Raw genomic sequence first — 24,447 nt, forward strand, 5'->3', positions numbered from 1 at the left:
TGCCGCACGGGCTGCGCTGGAGCTGCTCGGGGCGCTCGGCACCTTCAGGCAGCCCGGGGCTGCAACCGCACGAGAAATGTAACGAGTGCCAGTTCTCATCTCGGGACTCCCCAGTGATGCTCTGAGCAAGAGGTACTGAACCAGCTTGTGTTCTGGATGATCGAGCTCCGGTCACGTTGTGGAAACCTTTAACCCTTATTTCTTTCCTGCAATGACACGATCCTGCTTCTCAATTCCCTTAGTCAAAACCAGCTGGCACCCTGGGGGTAAGCCGGGTTCCTTTGATGGGAGGAGAGAAAAGGACGCTGTATTTCCAGAATCCTGCTTCCAGGCAGAATGAACCCTTCCCAGTCAGATTTACAGGTGTGCAGTGGTAATTACATAGACCAAGTGAGCTTAATGAACAATTTAGGGTTTAATTATCCTTGTCATTAAGGAGCTGTCATAAAGCCTATTTCTGCAACTTATAGGTCCCATTTTTATTCTATATCCAGTAGACAGAGTAATTTGTTCCCTTTTCTGAACAGCCTTCTACATATTTGAAGACATCATGCCTCTGCTCAGTCTCCTCTGAACTTCAGTTGGTGTGATTTAGAAGTTCACAGTATTCCAGGACACAAAGCATCATATTTGGGCCAGGGGACCAGGCTACATGCCTGCTCCAGGAAGAGGTTGCAAGAACTAACACAGGAGTACCCCCCACAACACAGCCAGCAGCCACACACACTACTGTATGGACTGACACGACCCTGATCCATTCTATTTTTGTTCCTCTGGACTGTCTCTAAACAGCATTTTAAAGTCTCATACCTAGAACAGGGCAAGCTCACTAGAACTACATGTAGAACAACTATCTAGAACCACAGCTCCAACCTTTATAGAAGAATCAAAGTATTACTCACATCTTAAAAACTGCCTGAAGCCTGGGTGTCAACATGGAAAGAAGTTTTTGCAGCCAACATCTCCTGCACTGCTGATTATTTCTACTTGCACACTAAGGGGGAATTCTGACTCCCAAGGATAACCTGCTAGGACTGTTGACATTGCTTTCTCAGTTTTAGTGCTTCTGTCTTGCTCCCAGCAAGTTAAAAATACACACTATAACGAGCAGAGTGAATAAAACATCAAATGCATACTGAAACACACAACTTTATTTCAATTCCCACAAACGTACCAGCCACACAGACCCATCACTGAAAGGAAGAGACTCACACTCAAATATATGCTTAGTTTTATTTATAACATTTAAGAAATATTAACATCTCAGGATATCTGGTTTACCATCTAAGTCCAGTCATAAGCAACAAAAAAGAAAATGTTAACTATGTTTCAAATGAGCATTCTTACATTCATTCCCCCCTGTAACGTAAAGAAAATTCAGCTTTATTAAATTTGTGTTTGACTAATGGAAAAAAAAAAATCATTAAAAACATCTCAACTACCAGGCATCCTGGTTTGTTAATTTTTTTTTCTTGGCACTTGTGTTCACCACAACCAAGCACTCCGGTTGTTTTGTTAAATTTTCCCCTTCTACCCAGAACTGACTTTTTTTAAGTTTTTCTGTGGATTTTTTTATTATTTTGTTGTTGTAATTGTTTTTTTTAAACATCTGGATATGTAAGCTTGTTCAAATAACTTTAAAAAGACAAGGAATCTAGGCCTGTCTGAGAAGCTCCTTCCCTTGATAACCCACCTATGGGATAACTGAAGGAAGAGACCTGCTTTTATTTTTCTGAATCTTATTAAGCAAAAATTCGTTTTAATTAATTTTAAACTGAAAAAAGTACAGAAACACTGTATTTATTTGATGGTGTGCATAAACATTACACTCCATACATAGCAAAAATATCTTTTATTTATAATTTACATTTCAACAAGTGAAAATTTTACATTTTTACATATACCATTAAATTTTCACGCATCTACAGAACTTTCACACAATGACACCTGAAACTGTGCAGGCAATAAGAAATTTCAAATACAAAAATGTATTTATTAACCAAGCCAGTAGTTGAGGCCCTGCCTCAATTGGACATTTTATTCATATAAAAAGTATTCGCCTTCCAGAATTAACACAGCAGCTCTTCTGTAAAAAAAAAAAAAAAAAAAGAAAAAAAAAATCATACCGCAGTTTATTTAAACAGACTCCTCAGGTTCTGTTTTGATTTCTGTAGATGCAGGTGTGCTCTCCTCTGCACAGGCAGAAGGGGTGTCTTCAGGTTCTTCTTTGATTTTAGGTGAGTCACAGGACTCTTCTGTTTCTTGTTTAACAATGTCCAACATTATATTTAGTGGATTTTCTGAAGGAGTCTTGCTGGGAGACGGTGTGCAATCAAATGATGATGTCTACAAAGTGAAAGTCAATGTAACATTAGCATATTAAAATAACCATTTTTAGCCTCTTATTCTTTTTGCCTTTTTTCAAAATGCAAATATATTGATGGTCAGGCACTCAAAATCCAAGCTTCTACTTTGTCAAACTTTTAAGAAAACAAATGCATTTTTTTAATAGCATTACGTTTTTTTCCAATTCCTTTGCAAAGTATCACCAAGCAGTGATGAAATGCTTCACACATTACCATGAACTGTTGTAACTCCCAAAGCCTTAAAAAATGTCACACACACCAATACCCATCGACTCCACTGTTACAAATTCCTAAGATTACACGTTACTCCACAATAAATCAATCAAACCATGGCTTTGCTTTATGGCACACACGCTGTCATGGTACTCACACCCAGAAACGCATCTCAGTTAATTCTGTATTATAAACTTGCCATGCCCAAGGCCTCCAAGTCTTAGGCAAGGGAAATGGGCAGCACATTCTGAACACATCTGCTCCCTGCAAAGCGAAGAGATGAAGCAAACAAACTGAAAGCAAAGTGATTCCAAAAATATGAAGGATTCACTTACATTCTGGTAATCTTCATAACAAGATGGATGGTAAATCTGAAAAAAGAATTTGTTATACATTTAAACACATAAAAATAAATTATAGCAGGATCACTGATAATGAACTGAACAGTCTATTACACATTATCACAAAATTCATCTACAGAAACTATGGTCTGAGCAGGCTAAGTATACCTGTGACAAGACTTTGTGATGTTTATTTAGGAAATATTATCATACAGAAGGCTGGTAAGTGCTGGCAATTATCTGTGCACAGCTGCATGCAGGAAGAACTGAACCCATACACAGAGACATCCATTTTACTTTGACCACTGCAGTGTAAGGGAGAGCTAGTGAACCCATACCAATGACACCAGGATTTCAGGCACTTCCAAAGGCAGAGATATTTATGTATTTGGAAGCCAGAAAAACTACAATAGGAATCCTTCAAGAGAAAAAAAGCACTTGCCACCTCCTTCTGTTTTTTTTTTTTTTTCTGTAATTCTTCAGGGGTTTTACTATAAATTAGCATCACATGTAAATAAGATCAGATTACCTTTTCATCTACCCTGATAGCATTCTTCAGGTGCCACTCTTCCTCTTCCTCATCCCAATACTGTTCAAATTGTTCTTGGCAAATTTCACAGCTCTGAAAAGTTATTGGAATAATAGAGGTAAATCATGTTATTGCAATTTGCGGAACGCATGAAATTCAAGAACCTAGCAGGAGTCAAATAAGGTTCTTTTAAATTAAGTATATTAAAAATTGAGTATGGTTTGCAAACAGAGAAAGGATCACCTTCTGGCCCTGAATACTCTTTGTCACTTGAGAAAGGTAAGCTTTACTCCTTTAGCTATTAAGTCTGCAAAGCATTTTGTAACAGTGTAATGCTTTCTTACTGTCATGTAAGACAATCCATTACAGCGATTTAACTAGTTTTATTTCCAGCAATATCCTAATTCTTCCCCCTTATCCTGCAATTTCAAGGCAAACAAGGCAGAAATTTTTTTAGTACTTTTGTGAAAATTATCAACCCAGAGAATGAGGCACAAAAGGTGCTTTTGAAAATTAAAAAAAAAAAAAAGGCCTTTCTGGTTTCATAGCTAGTTTCTAAGCAACTTAGCATGTAAAACTAAATTGTAATTCTAACATTTGTATTTGATTATGACACCAATTAATCTACCAAAATACAGCTCCACTGGTTACTTTAAAATTGTATTTCTTTCTTCTAATGCCTACCTGCTACCAAAAAAGAAATTTTTGTGTTTGAAAAGTACCAGAAACCCAGTGAATCCTGTAGTTATTTGAATGACAAACAAGCATCAAAGGACAAATCGTTTATGCTATTTTCTCCACATAAACATTTAGCAAATTAACACACTTTGCCCATTTCAACTTTGCTAAAACCACACAATGCCAGTGGCTGTAGATTTTTTTAACTAAAAGCTTCTACTACTCCTGCTCCTGGGAAGCAATCATTACTTACACAAGTACACAACCTATGGAGGGGCTACACAAAGGCCCAAGTACAAAGTCTACATTTAGTAACAAGAATACAGTGCAAGCCTTTGAAAGACTAGATTCTTGCTATCTGGCAAGCTGAAACTTACCTCCACTGCTCCAGCTGGTCCAGCTGGGACACTCTGAAACTCCTTCTCTTTGGCAGCTTCCTGAGTCTTCAACACAACCTCTTCATGAGCTTTTTCAAAGAACTGGCTTTTAGCACGCTCCTCTAGATCTGCTATTTCTTCAAATTCAATCCAGTCCTAAGGAAAGTGTTCATTCTCACTCAGACATCCCAAAGTATCATATTTAATAAATGCTACTTTGTTAAAACTGAAATATTTCCCACATGCAGCATTAGCACAGTGTACTCTTTCTCACAATGCAACACTTCAAAAACTCTTTTACCAAAAAAATCACTATCCTTCAAATTCCATTCGCAGTGGAATGAAAACAGTGCAGTAAGCAGCTTTAAACTGTTTATTGTTCATCACACAATTGCCTTTTGTATTCTGACAGGCATTTGCGGACTACTTGAGGTATCTAAGACATCACTGTTTATCACAACCAACTCCTGTGATGATGCAAAGTTCAGCTGCAATCCTACAGCACATGCAGGAGTAAAGCACAGAATCCAGCCTGTAATTCATCTCCACACATACTGCATTACTTACTGTTAAACTGTAGTACCATCTCCTGTGTGTGATTTTCCTGCTAACATCTTTTTCCGTCCGGTTCTGGCGATAATGCCAATCTAAATGATCTGCATAAACATCTGTCTGTGAAGTAGTGAATCTCATTCCACAGGAGTAACACTGAATTCCAGTGTACAGCCGATTTATAACACTATCATAACGCCTACAAAAAGAGAGAAAAATCTTAGCACTTCTTTAAAAAGAGACAGTAAGAAGTTTCTCAGTAAATTGCTTCACTTGCCTACAGTAGTAGGGAAAAAGCATGGATCTGCTCCAAGTTAAAAGTACACAATATGACTACATTTCCCTCTGATTTTCATAGCATAATCAACTTAAACATTCAAAAAACAGTGGGCTCTTATTAACGATTCATGAGAAACATGCTAGTGTTGTGTCTCATTCCTACTAGCTTTTCTCACCTAATAATGCACAAATAGCAATGCCTTCATTTGGCCCAGCTTTATAAGCTACCACCAAATGATAAAATTAAAATCATAGAACAGTTTGGGTTGGAATGGATTTTAGAAGACCATCTAGTTCCAACCCCCCTGCCATGGGCAGGGACACCTTCCACCAGGTTGCTCAGGGCCCCATCCAATCTGGCCTTAAACACTTCCAGGGCTGGGATAGCCACAGCTCCTCTGGGCAATCTATTCCAGTGCCTCATCATTCCCTCAAGAATTTCTTCCTACTATCTACAGCAAATCTGTTCTTCAGCCTGAGGCCATTTGCCCTTGTCCTATCACTACATTGCCTTGTGAAAAGCCCCTCTCCAGCTTTTCTTGTAGTCCCCTTTAGGTACTAGAAGGCTACAGTAAGGCCTCCCTGGAGCCATTTTCCCTCCAGACTGAACCACCCCAACTCTCAGCCTATCTCACAGCAGAGGTGCTCCAGCCCTCTCATCTTTATGGCCTCCTCTGGAGTCACTCCCAACAGGTCCATGTCCTCCTTGTGGTGGGGCCCCAGAGCAGCAGTGGAGGTGGGGTCTCACCAGAGCAGAGAGTGAGAGTCACCTTCCTTGACCTCCTTGTCACACAGCATTTGATGCAGCCCAGGCTTGGGCTTCGCTGCCTATCACAACCTTAGTGCTGAAGTAACAACACACACCTTTGTGTAAAGCTAAGCTTTCCCATGTTAAACTTCTGACTTTTTCCTTTCTCAACTTCAACAAGGCTGACATGAAACAATGCAAGTTTAACCTCCTCAGAACCACAAAGTGACAGATAATTTTTAAAAGCTTTTAACTGTCTTGGACAAAGTATCTAGCTACTGCCACATTGTTATTCCTACTGTAAGCCCATTCTACTATACGCACTGTCTAAGTTCTTCGACTATGAAGTTGGTGAGGTCTGGAACATTTTGATCTTCATTCTGATCATCATCTTCTTCTTCAGCATTCGGCTGGGCCGACGTTTCGTTCGCTTCTAGAAACCATGAAGATATTATTTTATCAAAATTTCAGTACATCGTCAGAAAGAAATGATGTGCTCCTAAAAGTCTTTTTTCCCCAAACATTATTAATACAATCTGACTATGGTCAAACATAAGTGTGTAAGAGCAAAATCAGTTATCTTCCGACACCATTTTAAAAAAGCATAAAAGAAAACAAGCCAGAATTTCAACTGAGGAAAGCAATATTTCACCTCAGTGTTTGGCATTAAAATTCAATCTTCATAGATACAGAAATATTTCAGAAGATGAAAAGACCCTGATTATAATCAAGAACAAATTACAAAAGCACAGCACCAAAGACAAAACTGACTGCTCTAGATAGCTGAAATGCAAATTAAACAAGATACTAAGAATTTACTCAACCACATACACTAAATTCCTTCCCAAAAACAGAGTTCAGTTTAAAAAAAACCTATACAGGAGTTCACAGAAGTTTGTATACTGAGATTTACACTTGAGTTATGGATAAACTCAATAGTTAGAACATAATAAATCTACATACGTGCTGAAGTGGAATCAGTTTTAGACAATTTGAGGATCCCTGTTTTCAGCAATTTAGCAAACAATTCATTCACATCAACCTGTCCAAGATGGTTATCAGGATACGAATGGGAAAGGGCTCCTGGGGAAGAACATAGACATTCAAGGTGGCAAAAAGTTAGCATCAGAAATTGACTTCACTTTTATCTGCACATCTCACAACACGATTTTCCTGTTGCCTCCCATTTATTTCCTTTTTTGTTACAAATTATTTACCAACTCTCTGCTTTATCTAGTGTTTGGCTAATTTTTTCCCTTGAAACAGGGAATCTTTGTAACAAGATTTTCCCTTCCTTCATAATGCATTCTGAAGTGCTATCTAAGCTGGTTGCCCATACACAGATCTCTACTGGATGGTGGTTCTTGAAATGCATTATTATCCTGGATTCATACTTCGATTTCCCCACACTCAATCTACTTCATCACCTAGTTTAACCTTTTGTGATGTTATTGAAGTTTTTCACTACTAACCACTCATACAATGGAAATGTCTGCACACCCCAGCAGAGCAAGCTAGACCTACAGACTGATGCCTTCCAGAAAAACAGAACAAAACTTATTTCTGGTTCTTTCATCACAATTTTATACCCAAACCACATGGTTAATGAAAACTACCAAAAGCCTCCAGTGTTTGAGAAAAGCTCCTTAAGAGATGAAGGTGCTACAGACACCACATCTACAGCCACCTCATTGAGGAGGCTTCCCTTAATCCACACAGACCCAGTAAATCACGACATTAAAAAAATGTCATTTTTCGTGGCCACCACTGAACGGACAATCCAAAAGAAATAAAAGGAATTCTGTTGTTACACACCTGCAGGGTTCTGGACAAAACTTCCAGGATTTGGCAAATACTGCTGACCTTGGCCATAAGGTCCTGGTTGAGCAGACATCAGAGAAACCTGTGAAAGTAAAGATTTATGTATTCTTTGTATAATAATGTGACTATAAACTTACTTTTCACATTTTATTAATAACTTCTAGATGTTTCTCAATCATTTCCCATATATTGAACTCCTTCCAGGAATGAACCATGTCAGTTTGGTATTGAAAAGACCACAAATAACTATATGTTCTTCCCCCCATTTTAATTTTCCACTAGAAAATTTCAGACCACATCCTTGTTTTGCCTAATATTCAAACAAACAAACAAACAAAAACCCTACTACAACACCTTCAACACCTTTCCTTCTACTTGACAATCACATTTTCCAAACACAGTACTTCCTTTTAAATTGCTCATGTTCACCAAAACAGAGTTCCTCAAGAAATTCAAGGAACCTGTAAATGTTTATTAATAAATGTCACAATTAATTCTTATGAAGAACTGAACCAGCCTTTAGTACAGACACACATCTTGAAAGCGAGACTTTTCCGCACATCAGCTACAGTAAGCCATAGGCAGAAAAACAAGTCTTTATAACGCATTTGTAATAAAAATGTTTGGAGTTTTTTTCCCAGCTGGCTGCTTTCTGGATTTACATGCTGTTTAAGATTTTATCCCATTAGAGGTCTGCAAGACACATCACCTGCTTTTGTAAAATCAATTAACTCTTCACTTTTTAACCTCCAAAACTGAAAATGCTTTTCAAAATCTCCAATCTACTGCAAGAAATTGTATCAGTTTCACCACTGTTAAGTATCATTTGCTCCTTTCGAAGAGAGCATTTCCAAGAGGCAACAGCAAAGACAACTAAACTGACAAAGCAAGATGGTGCCAAGAGAATTTTAAAAGACAACAGTGCAGTTGAGCAAGAAAGTTCAACAATGGCCCAATCTTCCTCAATTCCCCTGAGTTATGGGTATCTCTCTAAAACTGGCTTGTAATAGTACTTACAGCTGCAAAAAGACAATTATTATTTTGGTCCAGTCTAACTTCACACTTCTTTTAAAAATTAATCATTATCATGTAATCACTTACATTATCTTTCATGCTTTAAATAGAATTCACTTTTGATGAAATTTAATGAGAATACCAAAGGCTTCAAATTACCTGGTTTTGTTCTGATGTTGAAAATAATGATTTCAAAGACATATTCTGAACTATGAAGTGATTGCAAAGATCCAGTACTTTGTCTAATACTTAAAAAAAGATTCTTGAAACACAGCAATGCATGTCCTTCTTAATTTATCTAGTGACTTTTAGTTTGAAAGTGACTCTCAGCCTGCCAACTCTTTAGAAAAATATTCCATTTTTTACAGGAAGAAATCCTGCTAACTCTCTAACAGAAACACTTCTGCATGCAAAGTATTTGATTCAATCAGCTCTTACCTGATTACCTCCCATTGGCATATTACTGAAATTTCCATATTGAGGACCCTGGAGACCCTTTTCTTCGAAGTAATGTCCAGCTGCTCTCAGTGGGAAGTTCTGTGCTCCTGGGCCAGCTGGCCCATTGAAATTTGGTCCGGGCGAACCATCAAATATATCAGGTCTCTGGAACTGCATACCATGAGCTGGTCCATTGTAGCCCTGGCCAGGATGTTCAACAAACGGACCACCTTGTCCATATGGTGACATTTCTAGTCTTGAGGCAGGATGGTTAGCTACATTTTCAAAACGTGCACCCTGAAGGCCAAGGGGCAAGTCGAACCTAGAGGCAGGCTGGTGAGGTCCATCAAATCTTTGAGGTATGGCTGTTTCAAATCTTGCTTGTGCCTGTTGGCCAGGTGCCAGCCTTGGACCAGGCTGCCCATGGATTCCATCAAATCTTTGCAAGAGAGACAGCTGTCCAGGCTGACCGTCAAATCCAGCTCCATGACAGCCATCAAATCTCGGACCAGCCCGACCAAGAGGACCATCAAATCTAAGTCCACCAGCTCCCTGGTGTACTGGTCCATCAATCAACCTAGGACCTAGACCTGGCTGACCACGTGGTCCTTCCAGTCTCAGCCCACCACCCGATGGTCCATGTGGTCCCTCAAACCTTAGCCCACCACCTGATGGCCCATGTGGCCCCATGGGCTGACCATGTGGCCCCTCAAATCTGAGGCCACCTCCAAGCTGTCCATGGGGCCCCAATGGCTGTAAATGTGGCCCATCAAACCTGAGGCTACCCCCTGGTTGACCATGAGGCCCCAAGGGCTGACCATGGGGTCCCTCAAACCTGAGACCACCCCCTGGTTGACCCCGAGGCCCCATAGGTTGACCATGAGGTCCCTCAAACCTGAGACCACCTGAAGGCTGACCATGAGGACCCTCAAACCTGAGACCAACTCCAGGACCTTCAAATCTAGCACCACCTACAGGCTGCCCTGCAGGCCCCTCAAACCGCAAAGGCCCAAGGGGTCCCTCAAACCGCAGCGGACCTCCTCCACCAACCTGGCCTGGGGGTCCTTCAAATCTCAGGGACCCCGCCAGCTGCCCTGGTGGCCCATCAAATCTTAAGGCTCCAGCTCCCCCTGCTCCTGCCAGCGGTCCATCAAACTGAGATGCACCTGTCCCCACCAAAGGCCCCTCAAATCTCATAGCAGCTTGTCCAGCTGGCCCATCAATTCTGGAACTTGCACCAGCAGCAGGACCATCAACAAAAGGACTGCCTTGGCCATCTACGCCAACCCTTGCAGCAGTCGGTCTAGGTGAGCCATCAAACAGAGGTCTGTCTTCCATCAGTGCACTTATCCTCTGCTTTGCTTCAATACCTCCAAATCTTGATCCTGGACTTTCTGGAAATGGTGCTTTCTCTGGATCTTCATACCTAGCTCTTTTGAAACGTTCACTGAATGGTGACCTTGGCTCCTCTCGAACACCTAAAAAAACCAGAACAAATCACATAACCGCTCACTAATACGTTGTCCATTACTTAACAGATACAAAATAAAGTAAAATCACATACCAGCCTGCCCAAGCAGCTGTCTTTCTTCACGACTATCAAACCTACAGAGTGCATCTCCATCTGTTTTCTGGAACTCTGCTGTACTTTTTCCCTGTTGTCTGAGAGTATCTCTAAATTCATCCGATTCTCCCCAGCTGTCATAAGGATCAGAACCTCTTGCTCCTTTAGTAGCACGCTGGTCTTCAAGTCTTCGTCGACTCTCAAGCGGTGACAGGTTTTCAGCAAACGGTCTTGTAGTGCCACTTACAGGAGAGTGTCTCCTTGATCTTTCTGCAAATGGTTCTTTTCTGTCAAACTGTACCCCCCGCTTGGCTTTCGCCTGCTCACATTCTATTCCAGAAAGCAATGCATCAGGTATATGATAATCCAAAATATCATCAGGATCCAACAGATCAAGCCTTGACAATGAATGCTGAACTTGTGTCCTTTTTAGTTTAGCTTTGTGTTCATAGTATGTTAATTCTGCATCCGATAGAAGAGGTTTCTTTTTCAAACCACATTTTTCCTCTGTAGGGCTATCCCAGACATTACATCTGTGCTTTCCTTCCTGATACTGGAACAGCTGTCGGATCTGATGAGCTACCATAAGAAACTCATCTTGTGTTATTTCACCAGATGTTAAGCGGTCATTAGCCTGTAAGATAAAGTTAAAATTTAGACTTCCAAAAAGACAAGAAACCCCCCCCCCCACCTGGGACATTTCTATGAAGACAGATTTATTAGTATTACCTTCTTAAGTAATTCTCTTTTACTTGCAGATGTCAATTCTTTGGGAATCTGTAAATTGGCATCCACACTTAACCGGTGCTGCTGCTTTGGTGCTCGGGGTGATAGAATTCCTTTACCAGCAGGCCAGTTTTCCCGATGTCTTTGGTGAGGGGATTTAACAAGTGCTTGGTGTTCATCATTCTGCTGTGAGCTGAAAACAAGAATATATGTAAAACATAGATTATTTCATTATTCAGGATGTAATGGTTCCTACTAGAACTCATCATGGCAAAACATTGCTATCACCTTAGAATCTAAGTATGCATCACCTCTGTATTTCACTAGTAGAAACAAATTAAACGTATCAATTTTAACAATCTGAACACTGCCTCTCAAAGTTGACTATAGTGAAGCCAACAGGAGAATTTCCACTGACTTCACACGGAAGTTAAGAGATAGTAACTTACTTTTTGCTTTCTTCCCAACCAGATTTCCACCTCTTGCCTGATTTGGATCCCTGCCAGTTTTCTGCATTCTCCTTTGGATCTGGAGAAGCTTTTGCAGAATGCTGGGTGGCTGTCTCTTGGGGTCTTTCTTCTTGGGCTTTTTTCAATCTCCTTGGATCACGCACCTCTTGTTTAACATTTCTCTTATTAGAATTTCTTTCATCTCTTGCTGCTTGTGTGCCTTCTTCAACATGAGACTGCTTAGGGCCTATCTGACGTATCTTTCCAATTTTAGGAGTTGATGAAGTAGGAGATAAACTCCGAAGTCTTCTTTTAGGTGATCTCCTCTCTCGTCTTTTTGGAGAGTGTGTAGATGGTGATCTTGCCTTAGGAGAGCGTGATCGTGACCGTTTTCTACTACTTGATCTTCCTTGTTTCCCACCCTGCTTTTCTGACTCCTCTGCAGTTGTGTCTTGTTTCTGAACAGCACCATTGATCACTTTATTTCTACTCCCTACTGGTCTATGTTCACAAGTCTTATGCTCCTCTTTGTCCTTCTTCTCTGTACTTCTCCTCTTTTCTTTGACCTCCTCTTCCTTCCCCTCTGACTTATCTTGAAGATGTCTTTTCAGTCTTGGATCCCGCTTACTGATGTCAGAAACCTTTGTGCTTTCACATTCCTGGTTTTTACTATCTTTAGTATCGGGCAGCTTATTTTTCAAAGGGGATGGTGATTTAGATTTTGCTTTGGATTGTTCAAGTTCTTTCTTCTGTGTTTTTTCACTTGCTTTTGATTTTTCTGACTTCGTTGAGTTCTGTTTTTCAGCCTGTGCTGTTTTGTTTCCCTTGGTCTCAGACTGACTGGTCACACTTGGTGAAAATTCCTTCCTGTGAGACTGATCTTTAGTATGAGAAGAATGTTGACTCATTCTATTAAGCCGAGGATCCCTGTTCACTATTTTGATATCATGAAGTGGAGGACTTGGGGATGGTTTGTTTTTTTCAGATTGCACAGCAGTTTGATGAGGTGGTTTAACTGTCATATGAGGTGTGGGAGACATGTGTTGCTTGGAAGGTGCTGGAACTGAAGCTATACTAGATGATCCCTGCTGAACACTAAGAGATACAGCCTGAAATTGGAAAAAAAATCCAGCATTAATCTGTATGCCACAACTCCTACCCAGAGGTGCTAATATTCTGTCTCAAAACCAAAACTGTAATATAGCCATGTCTTGAAAGTTATGAGCTTCAGCCATTTAACAGAAATTGACCCACTAATTGCTAATTATAAGCACTAAAATAATGCAGTACCATTACAAATCAAATTCAAACACAGTGCAAGATCAATATATAACATAAATACTGCAAAATATGTAAATTTGGCACCCGTTCCAATTACAGTGCTAGCTTTCCTACATTTTCCACATGCTCTAGGCAACTCAGCTACCAAGTATCCTATTTTCACACTTTAGTTCAAAGATGCTTTATTTTATATTGTCAACTACCAACACAGCAAGACTTCCAACTACTGCTAACCAAGGAATTGACTTGGCTTAGAAACTATCAGCCTCCCTTGTTCCTTAGGAACAAACATATTTGAAGTAGCCCAGCTGTCAGTTGCAAGAGGTGAAGGATGGAAGATCACAATCAGGTATCATTCTAAAGAGAGATTAAAACCAAACCACAATTCCACTTTTTTTTTTTTTTTTTTTTTTTTTTTTTTTTTTTTTTTTTTTTTTTTTTTTTTACATTTCAGTGTAATACTTAAGGTTTCAAGATAACAAAAACTGTTCAGGAACCCCGCATCACCTTGCATTGCTGTAGTAGTCCTAAAATAGCTACACTTGCCTAACATGAGCGAAAACCAATGTACTGTACTTACCAGTACAGTCAAGTACTCTCCAAAAGAGAGACCCCCAACTACAAAGTTTCATCAACTATCCTACTCACCAACTGTGCTTTAGTCTGTTCCAGCTCCAGCTCTAGTTTTTTTTGCTGAAGTTCTAACAACTGTTTTTGCTTGGCAAGCAATTGCTGCCTTATCAGTTGCTCCTGTGTCAAATTCTTTTGTATTTCAGGAACAGCTGGAGGAGTAGAGGCACCAGAAGTGACAGCAGAGGTAGGTGCATTAGATTCCTCTGGCTAAAAACAAAATAAAGAAAAGTTACATTTAAAATCCTAATAAAATCAACTAAATCCATCTCCTTTCAGTGTTATCATGATCCAGTACTGGGACTTAGTTCATACAGCAGTTATAAACTGCAATTTTTTTGCCCCACTATGATTTGCCTCCTTTGACAGGTGTAGGGAATTTAATATCAATTCCTCAATGTTCCAAAACTTTGAATTCAATTAGTAAATAGAAAAAAAAAAAACCCAAACCCTTCAAATATTCTGAATGTATAAATTTCTCTTACCTGTTTACAAAGGTCAGATAATTCATTCTTAATATTCTAAATTGTCAAAAAGCAGCACACAAACAATGAAAACTACATGTATTACCATCTGTTCTTCCAGAAGGCAGAAAAACTTACCGATTTATTTAAAAATTTAGGATTCACATGGATGCTAGAAGTATTCACATTTGGGGGCAGAGGTTTAATTGGCCAGGCAGGATCTAATGAGTTGACTCTGACATCAAGTGCATATAGTTTCTTCAAAGGAAAAATATCATCCCATGTGGAGCGTAATTTAAATAAACTTTTCCTAGTATTTTCATCCACCTAAAACAATAAAACAATTCTATGGCTTGTTAAGTTAATATAGAACAATTTCTTAAACTTTTCTGTAGAACTTAAGATTTCATTCATTTCCTATTTCTATCTTGCCATTTCAACATACTGAACTTGCTACACAAAATTTATCAGCAGTGCAGACAACACATCTCTATCAATGGGGTCAGTAACAGAAGCTCAAATGTGCAATTGTTGTTTCAAGGCCATTTGAAGATTTTGTTGTGTATTACCATGCTCTGAGAATTTTCTTTCAACTTTTCCATTAGCAAAATTCTCATTTTACTGGCCCAACTTCTGTGGAAAAAAATACAGTAACAAAAGTATTGAAAGGCCTCTGAGACAATACATCATTCAAGTGTTTGTGCTGCAGTATAACAATGACAAACAAATCAAGAAAAAACAAACTGAATGGAAAAAAGGTGTTTTGCTCAGCTGTTTAGTCACTGAAGGATTTTTTCCAACAAATGCAAGAAATCAAGTGTTAGCTAAAATGAAGTCAATTTCTATTTCAGTTCAGCTGCAGAATTAGACCCATCTATGTATGAGTCACAGATCAAACGTACTTGTAGGACCAGAGGTCCATTTTATCTCTTTACAAATAATTGGATTATCTCATGGCAGCTAAATTAGAAATTTACAATAAAGCAAAATTTAGTTCTCTCATAACTTAAATGGCTCAATTAAACAATAAATAAAAAACACTAAAGGACAAAATACATGCAGCTGTCAAATTTCAAAATCCCAATTCAGTCACTAAACATTGCCCATGTAGATGATTTTTGTTGCCATTTTCAGATGTTACACCCAGACACAGAATATTCTGGAAAGTTTGGAGGTTCTTTTTGGGTAAGAGCAGGAGCTTCAATAAAAGTAATTCATACTTAGTATCTGGGGGATGGTGCCTCTATACAATTTGCCATGAGAGGCTTCACTGAAGTTCACTGCAAAAATGTGCAGGAATGACTAAGCAAACAGTTCTGACTTCAATTGTCTGAAGATACCGTAGTGACCATTTACTGATAAAACCCAAATCTGTAACAATGCCTGCACTGGAATTCTACTCACATCTTTTAACCAACTAAGCTATTAGAAATGACTGTCACTTTACACATCTAATTAGTACAAATAAATAGTTCTAGTTAGCTTACTAGCAAGTTAACATACGAAACTCTGAAGATGAGTTATTATCCAGAGCTTCATTTAGCTGCAACTTTAAACGCAACTCAGTAGAAGAGCATTCACAATTTAACACCAAAAAAAACAAGTAAATCTATCTCCATCTACTCTACACACAAGAGTTTAAGTCTTCTACAGTCACAAGTGCAATCTATTCCTTACTTCATCACACACTTTACATCTGAAAACCATATATAAAGTACTGGTATTTCAGATCCGCACTGATATGTAATGATAAATATGCAAGAGCTTCACTCATCTCGTTCTTATGGACCACTTTCTTCTAACATACAGGAAACGACAGAAGTTAACCCTACACTTTTATGATCCACCTTAAACTCATTCAAGTCCGGCCTTTAAAACCTGGACTTCTGATATGCTTTTCTCACTGAAAAGTATGCACAATTACTCCACTGGGCTTCTAGATTAAGAGCCAGAATTAAAAGATATGGCAGCAGCTTTCAATGCTGAATGAAATTAAATTTATTTATAATAATGTCAAACATTTTAAGGTCCTTCTCTCACACGTTTTTCAGCTGACAGACCACCAAGAGACAACCAGGTGTCAGTGCTACTCCCTATGGGGTTTAAGCACTCATTCTGCACAATGTGAATTATGTAAATCAAACAAATCTAACTACAGGAGAGTGAGGCTTTGAGAAATCCACAAAAAAACAAATTCTCAGTGTATTCTTAGCATAAGGACTGTTAACTATCTTAAAAGTAAACCAATGATTTGTAATTAATTGGTCTATACATTACAAAAAGTCCATCCAGCTAAGCCATCAACATCAAAATCCTGTTAGTAAAATCTCGACAGGACAGGAAAACTACTGATGTTTACACACCAAATTAAGTAATACTTTGCATCTTTCAGCTAACTTACGTGCTTGACAGCAGAAGGAATAATCTTTCACAGTATAGATACTGATATTTATAAAAAACAATCAATTTGTACAGTTCACCACACAAGAAAACCCAAACCTGAAATCACGTACTTATTTTACCAGGAACAAATTTTGCTTAGAATACAGTACTTTTCTGAAAGTGTATATACCTTTTCAAATACACAAATAAATGTTGCAACTAGGTTTTTAGTAAATGCTGTGAGATACTCTCTTCCCACATTCTTGACAATGGAATCCATTAGGTACATAACGGGTAGCTTCTCTGATGCAGGAGCCTGGAGCAATAAGAAGAAACTGAGAAGTTTAGTACAACAAAAACATACTTTAAACTTTTCAAATAAAGGGATTACCGATCCCAGAAATACAGACCTCTCATTCTGGTTGCCACTATAAATACACCAAGGGATTTGGTTTGGGATTTTTGTTTATACAAAAACTTAATCTGAAAAATGGACACTTAGTTCAAAGTATAATGCAGTGGGTCTATAACCAAAAAAAAAAAAAAAAAAAAAAGTAACACCTTAGGTTAATTTGTTTGTGTATCAAAGCTTTGGAAAAAGGGAAAAAAAAAGGAGGAAAAAAGAAGCCCATGAGACAGTATTGCCACTAGTGTACCGAGTGTAACCTTTCTCTTGAGGAAGCAACTTAGCAGAAAACCATCGTCAGCACTTGAAGGAACTTCTAAAAATTGTTTATAATTCAAACCTCCCAGATGGACTTTTCTGGATTTCACAGAACACAAATTAGACTTCTGGCAAATAGGCCAAGTCAGTGAACTTCTGCAGCTGTAAATTATATGTTGATTATCACAGTTTTTCATAAATTACACGCAGAAAAGGTTGCAATTATTTCACTGTAATCCAACTGGATATAGCAGAGAGTCCCATTCTCTCTTGGCACTTGCAGATGGCGATGGTTCTGATTTCCAAAATGCATGCAAAAACAGTCAGAACAGAGTTCAAAATCCAGTTAAAACTCAATCATCTGGTCGACTGGGTAAACGCACAGACAAGCTCAGGAACTGCAACCACCATTTTCATAGAAGGTTGTCTTCAAACTCTGGACACGGCTTTGCTACAGGAGTCTTGGGGTTTTTTTTGTTGGGTTTTGGTTGGGTTTTTTTAAATCCTTTTTCAAAACTCATACCAGGTTTGTGTGATAAAAGTGTGGTGACCCTGGACCACTACAGCAACTTCCAATTTATAGAAAGCAGTACTGGACCAATAGAAGTGATTTTAATGCCTGCCGGTGGCTTCCACAAAGCAGAAGGCACAGCAAAGTTCCAAAAAACATCAGCAAGTACACAGACTTGTTGAAGAGGACATGAAAGACAACACAAGTAGTGTGTTGACCATGAACCCCTGGGAAGAGGATCCACTTGTAATACTTTTAGTTTCATTCACCATCTGGTAAGCTCTGGGTAAAAGCAGAACAACTTCACTCACTGCTCATTTTCAACAGCAGAGGCTACTAGATTAATTAACGACACCTTACTTCGCAGGCAGGCCCATTATCCAGACACGTGTGAAGTGCTACTGCTTCACCATTTTAAATTCAATTCCTTCCCCTTTAAGGTGGTTCACAGAAGGGCACTCACTCTACAGTATTTTTACATGGGCAGTCGGGCTTCCTCACCCTTAGAAGTGTACTTATTTGCCATGACCTGAAACTTATTATTGAAGAGGGCAGAACTCCTTGTTAGTTGGGGCGGCAGGGTAGAGGGGGGTGTCACTGCCTTCAAACATATTGGAAAAAAGTAGAAACAAGCAGGTGATGCATTTTGTGCATAAAAAGACAAAAATCCCACTACGTTAGCTAAAACTAACTGCAGCACATTAGAAGCTGATTTCACGCTGTGACATAATACTGAACTGTAAACAACCTAATGGGCAAGTGTTAGAAAAAAGCATCATTTAAGTCTCAGACGTAGAAGACTGTGGATCTGCAGCTATTTAAAATGTCTGTGGAATACTGGCTTCCTCTTTGAAGCAGTCTGCTCAATGGCACATTAAAAACACTCCAGTTCTGAGTGCCATCTTTTATTACAAAATGACAGTGCACCACTTCTGACTTTTAGTCAGCTGTGTTAGAGACACAAAGAGCTCTCCCAGAAGTACCTATGCCCAAGAGCTACTCCCCAACTTAAATTCTTCCATTTCACAATGCAGGAAAGTAGCTCCCTACACTCAGCTAAGCTGGAAGTTTGAGGTGCTGGGGAAGCATTAGTAGCAAAAGCACTGAAAGAAGTTTAACTGTCTTTTTCATCATGCATCAGACTGTTACAGCAATCACACACGGAAACACCATCATCTAGGTAAGGAAGCCGACTTCCAACTATGGAGCACACTTCGCAGCTCAGCAGCGTACCCTGCTCCAAACACAAGCTATTCAGGTGTCGCATTTTAAGAAACGTGGCTTAAATATGGTTGGACTATTAAAGTCTTCTGTTCTGGAAGTGTTTATTATGTCAAGGTACCTAGCACATATTTCAATAACCACAAAAGGGAATCCCACACCATTTTGTTTCCAGGAGGTCTCTGCAGCACCCCCAAGCAAGAAAAGATGCCCGCACGACACTAATCAAAGGCAGGGAGGCGCCGCATAATCACCAGAACGCAGAAGAACACTAACTCTGAGCTCAGCATAATATTAAAGACTCCTTTACAAAACTCCCACTGTTCCTTCAAATAACGTAGGAAAGCTATTGTTGGAAATGTGTGGCTCTTTTTTATTAGTTTCCTAAAAGATTTCAAGTTTAAAATAGTATCTGGCAATTCAACCCCAAGTCACAAACTTGTGAAAAAATTTGTTAAAAAAAAAGCAACTTTGTATACAAAATGGGTCTTGCAAACAAATTCTGCACTATACAATGGTAAATAAAAAGACAAATACATATTTCACACTTTTTATTTACAAACTTTATAATACCAGTCACACATTTCAGAACCATTTATTAAATTGTAAAGCAGACCACTCAAGTTTTACACTAAACAAACTGTCTCCAGGCAACACTTTTTAAAAGTGGCTTAGTAAAGGAGATCACTTTCCCAGAAACAACTAAAAACTTGCCTTGAATAAACTACAGTCATAAACAGTAACTAGGCAAAACTAACCATTGATACAGGTTTTAAGACATCCTTTAAAAAACCCCCACACTTAAGGGCAGGTTCTAAATCACCCAGAAATGAAAAAAAAAATTGACAGCATTGTTATTTCATCACAAATCATTTTATACACATCCACTGCCCTTTAGGAGATATAATGGTGAGAGCTATTAGATTATGAGGTCACCTCCCCAAGGAATGGCAAAACTCAGCCACTGGCAGCATTTAAAACTAGACTGGAAGAGGTCTGTGGCACACTAAAAAGACATCCTGCATTGATAGAAAGATAAGATTAAGTATCTTAAAAGATGTTTCCCACCCCCATCATTAGATAGTACAATTCTCACCATTATAAACCACGATTAAAGCCAAAGAAAAAAAGCCTTTTAACACCTGAGATCAGAGGGAGCAAGGGAAACAACGGGGGAGGGGTGGCTGGCACGAATACGGGGGGTGAGGGGGTTGAAAGAAGAACCCTTGTCTTCTAAAATGCTCGCTAAAAGGTGCTGCAAACCCCCATGCATGTACAGTGGCTGACTGATGTCAGCAACTGCCTGGGCTGGGCTCAGAGGGAGCCTCCTCTTTCCCTTTTATATCATGTGCCTTTCAGACGCCATGTTAGGATTCTACAGGCTGCTGCAGTTTCTACAGTCAGGGAGAATTTCTTCTACCACATCCTCAACTAATAAACTTCTCTAGCCAAAATAAAATACGCACACAACACTAGTGCTACTCAGGGCACAGATCACCTGAAATCCAAACAGATTATCCCAAGCCCACAGAATTTTCTCTACCGAGGCAGAGCAAAACAACCCCCACCACCACCACACACACTTCTCTAACCGAAAGAGACGTTCACCTTTCACCCACCAACTTTTTTACGATATAAGGGAGCCTCCACCCCTGAATTTAACTCTCACAGGGACCGCACTGGGGAAATAGCTTTAACTTATTCTTAAAGGTCACTATACTTAGCCCTTAAGTGGCGGACAATTTGTGCTCTAGAAACTTAACCTTATTTTCCTTTTAGACCGCCCCCAAAGAAAAACCCAACTCTCCACGAGATCTCCCCACTCAGGTCCTCTCTACTGATTGAAGTATCCACCTACTGTAAAAATCGCCTAAATGCAAGGGTTTAGTCAGAAGATTTTGGACACCGAATCCTGGCTGCATGTCGGGGGAAAGCCCCGCTCCAAGGGCGAGGAAGTGCAGCTGCCCAGTCACTGCTGGGCCGCCATGTTGTGCCTGCTATTTACGCGGGGCTCCCAGCGCCAGCCACGCTGCCCTCCTCCCTCAGCTCTTCCTGGGGCGAGTCCCAAACCCTTCCCTACTCCCAACAGGGTGGTGTAGGGGCTGCTCCCCTCCCTCGAGTCCCCTGCTCCCTATGCGATGGAGGAGTAGAAGCAGCAGCAGCAGCACCCTTAAGCTTCGCGAGGAAAGGAGGAGCCCCCGCCCGCCGCCTCGCCCCGCTGCTCCCTGATCCCAGCTGAGACACGCTTCCCTCCTCCGCCTGTTCCCCCCACGGCGACCCCCGGCCTCCTACACCCCCGTCCTCCCCCAACTCCGTCCAAATCCTGCCTTGCCTGTTCGCCCCCTCACTATCGACACCCCCTCCTCCCCCCGCCCGGCACTACTTCCTAGGCCCCCTCGCACCCCCAGCCCAGCCGTGTCCACCCCGCCCGAGCCTCTCTCCCCGCTCTGTCTCGCCCCATTTCCCGACCCTCGGGCCCTCTCGTCCCCCGGCCCTGCTGTGTCCCCCTGAACGGCCTCCGCCGCTCGGCTCCCCCCGCGCCTGTCCTGCGGGCCCCAGGCCGCCCTACCCCGCTGCCCCGGCCGGTCCCCCCAGCAGTATAGGTAGGAGTAGTAGTCGGTGGAATATAAAAACCTTGGCGATTTGCGCCTCGATCAGGGAGACGATGTCCTTGGCGAAGGGCACGTTCTCCTCGGCCAGGATGGTCAGCATGTTGATGTGCGGCTTGCTGTTGAACGTCAGGTCCTCCAGCGACGACTGGTAGTCGCGGCACGCGTCCTCCCGGGCCTCGCTGCTGCCAGCGCTGCTCTCCGGGGCCGACATGCTGCTCCGACCAGGACCCGACCCACCGACCGACAGCCCCCTCCCCGCGATCCCCCGCCGCCGCCGCGGAGCGATGCCGATGCCGCCCCCCCGCCGCTGCCGCTGGGCTCCTCTACCGCATCCTCCACGCTGAGGCTCCCGCTGGCTGCGCTGCCGGTGCCGCCGCTCCTCGGGCCGCCGCCAGCTCAGTCTCCGCGCTCACAAAATGGCGGCGGCGGGCACGGCTCGCGAACCGCTTCCCGCAGCCGTTGCGTCATGTGAAATTGTGCTCAGGAGAGGGGCCGGCGCCTTGGAGAGGCCCTTTTGTTCGCCGGACGCGCCCTGATTGGCTGGCGCCCCGCCTGCGCGGCTCGCCATTGGCTCGCCCGTCACCATAGCGGCCTCCGATTGGCTGGCGCCGCCCTTCCTCACCGCTGACGGGCTCCTGCGCCCAAGTCCCGCTCTCGCCCGCCCGTCCCGACTCGCCATTGGCCACGTCTCCCGCCCCGCCCCGCCCCGCCGCTTCCTCCCGCCTTCCCGCGCTGCCCCGAGCGCTGATTGGTGCTCGGCGCAGCCCCGCCTCCCCGCCCGCCATTGGCTGCGCCCCCACAGGGCAGCGCCGCCGCCGCCGCTCCCAGGGCGCTGGGCTTGCCCGGCTGCGTGGGGAGCGCCTGGGCGAGGAGCAGTGGCCGTAGATAAAATTACAAGTTCCACCTCAGCATGAGGAAGAACTTTTTTTACGTTGAGGGTGGTAGGCTGCCCTGGGAGGTTTGTGGAATCTCCCTCTCTGGAGACATTCCAAACCCACCTGGGCGCGTTCCTGTGTCTCCTGCTCCAAATGACCCAGCCTGGGTGTGGGCATTGGAATAGGTGGTCTCTAGGGGTCCCTTCCAACCCTGACAATCCCGTGATTCTGTGGCTCGTTCGCCTCGGCCAGCGGCCCTGCCCTGGGTGTTTCTCTGATGCCATCCCTTTAAGCAGTCACCCCTCGCACCGGTGTTTCCAGGTCTGCACGGCGCCAGGAGCCGCAGGAGAGAGCTGGGGGTAGGGGGAGCGAGAGAGAAGTAACAAAACCTGCGTTTCCTTGGTCATCAGATTTGCCCAAAGGTATCTCTTGGAAGTGAAGTTGCTTGCAAAGCATTTTCAGGTGTAGCCATTCCTTTCCCCCCACACTTCCTATTCCTTGGTAGCTGGAGAACTGTCCGCATGTGAAACCAGGCAAGGTGTGAATACTTCATTAAAATACACTGCATGAAACACAGCATGTGGGACCGTGTTTAAAGTGCAAATTGTGTGTGTGTGTATATATATATATATATATATATATCTATATATATACAGACAAATATATTCTGCAAATATAGTAGAAAGATAGAACAAACATAAGCCTGGTACATTTCTGACAAGGACTGCTACTTGTTGTTTTATATATATGGCTAAAAAATTTAGTTTATGTGTTCATGTTTGTATGCCCTTTATGAAAACCAGAGAAGGCGGGAACAGGAAATGCAACGGCATCTTCTATTTGCCTGTTGAATTGCATGTTCGTGTTTGTTCCTGTAAGCCTCAAAACGCCGTACTTTGAACACACCACTTCGCCTTTACAGTGTGCCACCAGAAGATAAGAGAATAAAACTGAAGTTTCCGTCCCTGGCTGACCAAAGCTGGCATTGCAAGACCTTTTCTCAGAGTAAATATTAGCCAGCTGTTTGAAGACACGCTGTCTATGAAGAATATTAATTATGTACCAGGAATCAAGCCATAATGTATACCCAGTTTATTTGGCAAAACCAGAACACACTGCTCTGCTGCTAGGGGAAAAATGTGGGGGTGGGGAAAGCTAGCTCCTCCTCCAAAGTCCGTGTTTGTGAGTTAGAATGCTCGTTCCTATTAATTACAGCAGCAAAACCAATAATAGAAACAAAACAGCCTTGATGAGGATACTGTGTGTTCCAAGGCCGCCCTCAGAAGCAGGTTTGCTGTTCACTAATCAGGAAAGGACTGAGCCTGATGTGAGGCGAAGCAGTTTGCTGCCTCCAGAACACAGAGCCTTCCTGAGAGCGAGTACACCCAACGTGCCTGAGCAGATCTCATGTTTTCGTGTAATACTAGTTTGCCTTTTCTAATTAGAAAGCTTGCCTTTACCAGTCTTCACGTGAAGCCAGTGGCAGCTCACCAGGTTGGTGGTGAGAAGAAGCCGTGAGGCCCCCGTGTGCCGATGAATCGTGGGAATGCTCCGTGCTCTAAGCCATTTCTGAAACAGCTCATGAAGAGTGGCACAGGAATACCCATTGAGTCTATCCTCGGGCTCTCTAATGAAAAAACTTGATCATTATTGTGGAATTGTTTATTATTTGTGTTATTTGTGTTGTTAATTACAGGGCTTATGTTGTACCA

At 41.8% G+C, this 24,447-nt stretch overlaps 1 protein-coding gene across 3 annotated transcripts; it reads right to left on the reverse strand.

Moving 5' to 3' along the window:
- Nucleotides 1–1,219: 1,219 nt before the first annotated feature.
- PCF11 (PCF11 cleavage and polyadenylation factor subunit) lies at nucleotides 1,220–22,484 on the reverse strand. 3 transcript variants are annotated; one of them, XM_038130367.1, is made up of 16 exons: nucleotides 21,883–22,484; nucleotides 17,043–17,168; nucleotides 14,609–14,797; nucleotides 14,025–14,216; nucleotides 12,096–13,204; nucleotides 11,650–11,839; nucleotides 10,921–11,554; nucleotides 9,357–10,834; nucleotides 7,899–7,986; nucleotides 7,047–7,166; nucleotides 6,408–6,513; nucleotides 5,072–5,255; nucleotides 4,505–4,660; nucleotides 3,450–3,542; nucleotides 2,915–2,950; nucleotides 1,220–2,346 (listed from the first exon to the last, which is right to left on the reverse strand). In XM_038130367.1, exons 1-16 carry the CDS (start codon nucleotides 22,069–22,071, stop codon nucleotides 2,137–2,139), a joined length of 5,100 nt encoding a protein of 1,699 aa, XP_037986295.1. In that variant the 5' UTR covers nucleotides 22,072–22,484; the 3' UTR covers nucleotides 1,220–2,136. The 3 variants fall into 3 exon arrangements, with proteins under 3 accessions (XP_037986295.1, XP_037986285.1, XP_037986304.1); XM_038130357.1 differs by having other exon boundaries at nucleotides 6,408–6,516; nucleotides 21,883–22,482; XM_038130376.1 differs by lacking the exon at nucleotides 17,043–17,168 and having other exon boundaries at nucleotides 6,408–6,516; nucleotides 21,883–22,483.
- Between the last annotated feature and the right edge of the window lie 1,963 nt (nucleotides 22,485–24,447).

Source organism: Motacilla alba, chromosome 1 (genome assembly GCF_015832195.1).
Source record: "Motacilla alba alba isolate MOTALB_02 chromosome 1, Motacilla_alba_V1.0_pri, whole genome shotgun sequence".
NCBI lineage: Eukaryota > Metazoa > Chordata > Aves > Passeriformes > Motacillidae > Motacilla > Motacilla alba.